At 39.7% G+C, this 6,951-nt stretch overlaps 1 protein-coding gene across 1 annotated transcript in view; it reads right to left on the minus strand.

Moving 5' to 3' along the window:
- CFAP43 (cilia and flagella associated protein 43) overlaps positions 1-6,951 on the minus strand; it is an 88,690-nt gene that overhangs the window by 65,639 nt on the left and 16,100 nt on the right. Inside the window, exons 6-7 of the mRNA XM_019636287.1 lie at positions 4,072-4,231; positions 756-823 (exon numbers count right to left, since the gene is read on the minus strand). Coding sequence (XP_019491832.1) covers positions 756-823; positions 4,072-4,231 — 228 coding nt within the window. The remainder of the gene's footprint in view (positions 1-755; positions 824-4,071; positions 4,232-6,951) is intronic.

Consider the following 6,951-nt stretch of genomic DNA (forward strand, 5'->3'; position numbering starts at 1 on the left):
CTCAGGGTCCTGGGGATGTACTCTGTGGCAACGGAAGGGATCAAGGTAACAGTGGTCTTGGCACAGCTCCCAGGGGACCTGAGATTTTAGTATAGGTTGGCTCCAAACCTTAGCACTGATTACCACAGCATGGAAAAGTAACGTGGTCTCACCACTTTTCGTACGTACTGAGGCTGAATGAATTTGGCAAGGCTTGGTTCCTTCATCAATAGTTTCTATTTGAGAGGGTTGTTGTGAAGAACAATAAGATAATACAAGCAAAGCACTTAACGTGGTGCCTGGCACAAAATAAGCACCAAGTAAATGAGGGCTGTTAACACTAATTCTAACATGGACAATAACAATGTGACATAGGGAAGCTAAAGGGACATACACACGAGGCTAAGCTGAAGCTTAGACAAAAGGTTCCATTGTGCCTGACAACCTAATATATTAAGTGTACAAATAGGCGTGGAATTGGATGACACATATTAGGTGGGTTTTTTTGGGGGGCATGGATTTTTTAAATTTTATTTTTGCTTATTTGTAATAAAATAGATCTATATTAGTTCATTATACTGTGATCGCTACTTTTATATATATTTGAAATTCTTCATAATAGAAAGTTTTATAATAGCATCCATAAAGGACACAATTTTAGTTAATAACCTGACAGAACCTGACAGCCCAAATTATGGTTCATAATAATAAGTGGCAGCAAATGGAAACTGTATACTTTCTTGAATGCAATTAATTTTGAAGAAAAAATACATTACTATTCCGGAAGCAAGCACGCCTCCCTTCTGATATGCCAAGGTGACTGGAGTGATATAATTTCTTCCATCTTTTGGAAAAGAAAAACAAGGTAAAACAGTTGACACATAATTAAAAGTACAATACAAGGTAATTAATTTCATTTTCTTTCCTGGGACTATTTATTTCTTTGTAATATTTTTTTCTAAAAATCAACTTTATATTAGAATATGTGCTATGCCTCCCAAACAATGAATAATAAAAGCTGCTTAGTAATGATTACTGATGTAAATCACATGAGTTTTTTTAAGACTGGTATAATCAGATCTATGTAACTAGCATCGTAGAATTATTTAGTAAATATATTTTCTTTTTTAGGAAACCATTGTCAGAGAGTTTAAGAGGCCAGGAAAAAACAACAACTACATTATTATCAAGCTGTGTACTTAGGACTTGTACATTTTATGCTATGTAAATTTATACCTTAGTAAATAAAGCTCAGTGGATAAAAGAAAGTAAAAAGTTCTATAAGAGCATTTGTTATTATTAATAATAAAATATTGGTGTTGGATGTTATATACCTGAAACTAATGTAATCTTATATGTTAATTACACTGCAGTAAAAAAATACTGTCCTTGGTGGAAAATAACAAAAGCGTATTATTGTTATGTAGATAAACCACGAGAACTACAAGATCAGAAGTTCAGATGGCATCCATCCCATTATTTGTTTACTGCATATTCCATGCTGGGCATTTTGCGGGATGCTAAGAAGCCTGCTGTTCTTTCCTTCAAGGGCAATTTGCCTCCCAGCAGTTCCTTCTTTCCCAACCCAACTGCCACTGGTGTCCACCTTCTTATGGCTCCGCCCCTAGTCTAGGTGCCTGCTGCTTATAGCCACCTGCTTTGAAGATTGTCCTTTCCTGAACGATGTGGCTAAATTAATCTCCCCAAGCACAATGCCCATTGGGGTACATCCCTATTCAGGAACTTTTGATGTCTGCCCACTGTCAGCTGAATTAAGTGCAAACGCCTTAGCCAGACATACAAGGTTAGCTATAGCATCAACGTCACTTCATTCCCCACTACGCCTGTGTACACAAAGCTTGATGCTCCAGACAAATTGGACCACTTCTTGTGTTTCCACCTTCCCTATGCTTTTGTCTGCACAGATATCATGGCCCAAAAGTCCACCCACCCTTATCTCTGCCTGTTGAACCCATCCTTCAAGGCCATTTCAAATGCCACCTTCAAAATTACTTAGCAACCACAACAACAAACCTTAGCTTGGCCTGTTTCCCTCCTCCGAGTCCCCACAGCACTTTGTGAAGCTCTCCCTCAGTGAAATGATCCCAACCCACCTGGCTGGAATTAACTGACTGCTTGTCATATTCTCTTTAATAACATGCAAATCCCTAGCGGGCCGAGATTATGAGGTTATATATTTGCCATCTTTGTCAGCTCTGAAGCACCTTGCTTAGTGTCTTCCACATTGTAGAGGCTAGATAAATATCTATTTGATAGCATTTATAATCAACCATGAAAATGATCAGAAATAGTAAACAGGAAGGAAATAGTGAACAATGGGAGACTACACATGATTAAGACCTAAATTGTATATAACATGCGACAAGTGTGATAGGAGTTTGGAAATGAGAAACATTGTTTTATAATTCATTTTTAAAATGTTGGTGCTACTTTACTCTGTAGCAGTCTCTGGGATTAAATTTTGGAGCCAAAGAATGAGTAAAATACCATTCCTGACTTCCAAGACTTGATGACAGACATGCAGGTGGGGCATTGTCGGAGCACAGCATAAGGCTCTAACAAAGCAGTGAGTCTGAAGGAACTCAAGACAGGGGCACCCAATTGTGCCTGAAGGTTGGGGTGAGGACAGGGAAGGCTCCACAGACGATAATTTCACCAGGTAGATAAGAAAGAGGAGGACATCCCAGACAAAGGTAATTGGAAATGCCAGCAGGCAGAATTGGGGGACAGCACAGGAAAGATGAGGACTTCTCAAAGCCTCCAGTGGGAGGGGTGACACTGGAAAGGCAGGCCAGGAAAGAGGCGTGCGTTTTAGAGACCTGTAGGATGGCTTCAAGGATGAGAGATGAGAGAGTGAACCAAGCCTGGAGGATACAAGTGAGAGTAAAGGGAAGAGAGTGGGGCTGAGGGAGAAAAATTAAAGCTAATGGCCTCAGTTTCATCAGTGAAGTGTGAGCCGGGGAATGGGAGAGGGGGTAGGTGAAGGGTGCTGCATTTGGGGGCAACTTGCTGGAGGAGGCAGTGTTTGAGCTGGGAACTGGAGGAGTCGAGAGCCAAGTGTCATGGGAATGAGCTAGGAGGCATGTCTGTGAGATGATGGAAGAACTGACAGCCTAGAGAGAAAACTCATACTAGGGAGTAGCAGGAACTAACACTAATGGAGCCGGTAGGATCCGATTAGAGAGAGCTTGAAATCAAGGCGGAGCAGTCCTTGAGTTACATGTTGAAAACGGTCTTCAAAAAGGGCAGTTTGGCGGGATGAGCTGCCTGGTTTGGGTCAGTTGTAGATTAAGGTCAATGAAGTCAGTCCTAAGATGCTGCAAACATCAAGGTGCGAAATAATAAGAGCAAATGGAATAGAGAGTGCATTGGACAGGCTTTGTTCAATGTTCCCTTCTCAAAGAATCTACACTTAGACCCTTCTGTGACCAAGGCCCAACTCTGGCTAGAGCTGATGGGACCAGGAACGGACACCATATCTAAAGAGAATAGATCAGGTTCTCTTATAAATTCTAACCACTCAACATAAAGGTAATTTTCAAGATGGCAGTGGGCCTTAAAAGAGAAGAATATTATGGAGAAAGGGGTGGAGAGGGGGAGAGGGCTGGAAAGAACATGATTAACTTATTAAACAGAACAGGCATATATATGGGAAAGGATATAACACAGTAGCAAAGAATTTGGACTCTGAAGTCTTATTGCCTGGATTCAGGTCTCAACTCCACAGTTTACCAGTTATGTGAATTTAGGCATGTTTGTTAACCACTCAGTGCCTCCATTTTCTCTTCTATGTCATGGAGATAAAAATGTATCCCTTTGTAAAGGTTTTTTGAGGATTACATGAAATCTGCAGTTTTGAGTGGTAGCAGAAGGCTTAGAACATAGAACATTTAATAAACATTAGCTAGCTAGAAGGAATAGGACTTGGTAACTAACTACAGGTTTAAGGACAAGAAGGAATCAAAGATGTCTCTAAGAAAGAGAAAATACAAAACACAACATCCATCTTCGAGTGCAAAACCATCACCAATGGCTACACTTCTAGAAATATGAAACAAAGGAGTTTCTCACCCATCGGTATTCTGTCTTCTATCTTATCAAGCACAGTCACTTTCCAGCTTTCTCCATTAATCACTAAAAGATGACCCTCTTCACAGCCAACATACAGGTCACTTGTTGGAGTCCAGCAGTGCATAGTCGGGTGAAGCAAAGGATATAGGTCATCTTTGGGCTTCAGGGAAAGATTAGAAACTTTGTGTTAAGACAACAATCATGGCATAAGAGCCAGAGAAATGCCCATCAAAACAATTTCCAAGAGGAGACAAAGAAATATGGACATACATATATTCATTGGTCCATTTGCCAAGAGCTAAGTGAACTTCCTTCCTTCCTCCGCTTCTATCTCTACATTTTAATTCACTAGGAAAAAAAAATAAGTCATACTTGCCAACACAATCAGAATTCTAGTGTCACAGATTATCTGAAAGTTTTGAATAATATTTTCTACACTGTTTCTTGGTGGACTTTTTTTGTATCTTGAACCTAAGAAAGTCATTGTCTAGCTACAATCAGCCTTTCTGAGGAAGACTTTTGTCAACATTTCTCCCTCCTGGTTCTGCAGGGGGCATGGATATGATTTTCCTGCAGTGGCTATGGAGAGATCGGCCGAGTTTCTCTGCTTGGTTAGCTTTCATGGGGAATGAGAAGAGGGCTCCTGATGGCCTTTCTAATTTGGTTCATGAGACAGCCTACGTGACTTTGATTCCATGGAGAACTCAAAGAAAACTGCACAAAATCTATGGGACGTACCTGGCAGGAAAGCTGGCTTTGAGAACTAAAAATAATATGGACCAAAGAACTTAGGCAATTTTTTCCTGTAAAGGATCAGGTAGAGAACATTTTAGTCTTTGTGGACCACACAGGTCTCTGTCACATATCTTTTTCTTTTTTTTTAAATAACCCTTAAAAAAGTATAAAAAAACATTCTTAGCTTGGGGCCATCATAGTTTGTTGATTGCTGCCATAGGCAGTAATAGTCAGTATGATGCCCCTGCCGCCTTAAATGTTTGTGTCTGGTGGGGAGAGGCGGCTCCCGCTTCCTGACAGCACAGAGTAGGCCTCCTTGTAAGCCTAGGACCACCCACTCTCCTTCCTCAAGGTCAAGGTAGCCATGGCAGTTATTCTGGGTATGTTCCCCCACCCCCACCCCCAGCACTATTAAGATTCCGAATTCAGCATACAGTAATATGGCACTTCTTCCTCTCTATTTAAACAAGTCAGACATACTAACTTACATTTGTTTGTTTAATTTGTATTGAGAACATAACGTCTAGTGCTATCTGAGCTTCTTGCCATGCTATACTATTATTTAGAATTGCATTAGCTACCACATAATGTCTTTTTCTTTAGGCATCCTTATACCCATAGGAACAGAAATCATTTTTAATAAGCCATTGGCTAAATTACCAGACTTATTAAATTTCTTGAGAGTTCCATGTGTATTTCATGCATTTATTCGTGCATCTAACAAATATTTGTTGGATACTTATTACATTCCAGGCACTCTTATAGGCACAGGAATGTGGCAGTGAACGAAACACACACAAAAATCCCTGCCCTCAAAAGGCTTACATTCTGGTGAGTGGAAACAGAGTAAAAATAAGTTAAGAAGTAACATATATAGAATGTTGTGCATTGAAAAGTGCTGTGGAGAAAAATAAAGCAGGGTAAGTTGGAATTGGATTCACAGTTGCGGAATACTTCAAACCATATAGACAGTGATTTTTCCATTCAAAACTTCCCAATGTATGCTAGCCACCTTTTAAATAAACACTCAATTGATTGAATAATATAGTATATACTACTCTTTTAATTTGGAAAATGTTTGTAGTTTCAAGGCACAGCAGGTGTGACACTGCCAAAGAAACTAATTCTACCAGATTCTCAACTCATATTAATTTGTTGAATAATTGTTAGTTCAACAAACATTTACTGGGCGTTGGTTATACACCAGGCATTGTGCCAAATCCTAAGGAATTCTTCTTCTCAGTTCGATAGTCACCAATTAAGGGAAGAAGTAGTATCAACAAATATCAGAATCAAAAAACATGGTAGGTTATACTCGTAGTAAGTAGAGGAGTGTTTAAATATTATGGGCGCAAGCATAAGAAAGCAATTGGTTCTTCTTGGTGGAGTAAAGGGAGTATAGAGAATTATCATCTGGGATGGACCTTGAAACATAACTAAGACAGAAATCACACACAGGAGCAATCATCATTATAATTTTGTAAAGGACAGGTTAACTTTGATTGTGTAGTTGGTCTATTTCATGCCCTCATACCCTTGGATTGTTAGAAAATACATACTTGAATAACAATCTGGCCACCCAATAAACCAAAAAAAGGGACAAAATCACCCAAATGGATTAAACTGCTGCTAATTAATGACATTTTTGTGGTGTCTGAGACCTGACTCATAGAAAAGAATCACTCACTGAACACTGTTATATAATTACTATTATATAAAAGTTTCTTCGGCAGTCTTGATGACATATAACCTTAGACTATAAATCACAGAGGAACAGTTTCTTCCTGGTATAGCAATGGGCTCAAAATCTTAAACACACACACACATCTGGTTCTCACACCAGTGAATCTGCATATGTGACAGGAGGTGAGGATTAAAAGCTGGAATTTTCTGGCCTTGGTATGTTAAATTAGTATTGTATTATATGTGGCTTTTCTTACTTCAAGATCAACCTGTGCTTGTCTTCCTATTGTGGCAATGGGCCCTAGACAAAGACCTTCCCAGACCATGTGGTCACCAAGGATTTTGCGCGGGCTTCGGACAAAGACATTCCTGGACTGTATGGTCATCAAGACTTCCCCGTGTAATATTTCCAAATTCCTACCTCACCCGTGGACCAGTCAGGAACTGGCACAATGGCCACAT

Source organism: Hipposideros armiger, unplaced genomic scaffold, assembly GCF_001890085.2.
Source record: "Hipposideros armiger isolate ML-2016 unplaced genomic scaffold, ASM189008v1 scaffold_28, whole genome shotgun sequence".
NCBI lineage: Eukaryota > Metazoa > Chordata > Mammalia > Chiroptera > Hipposideridae > Hipposideros > Hipposideros armiger.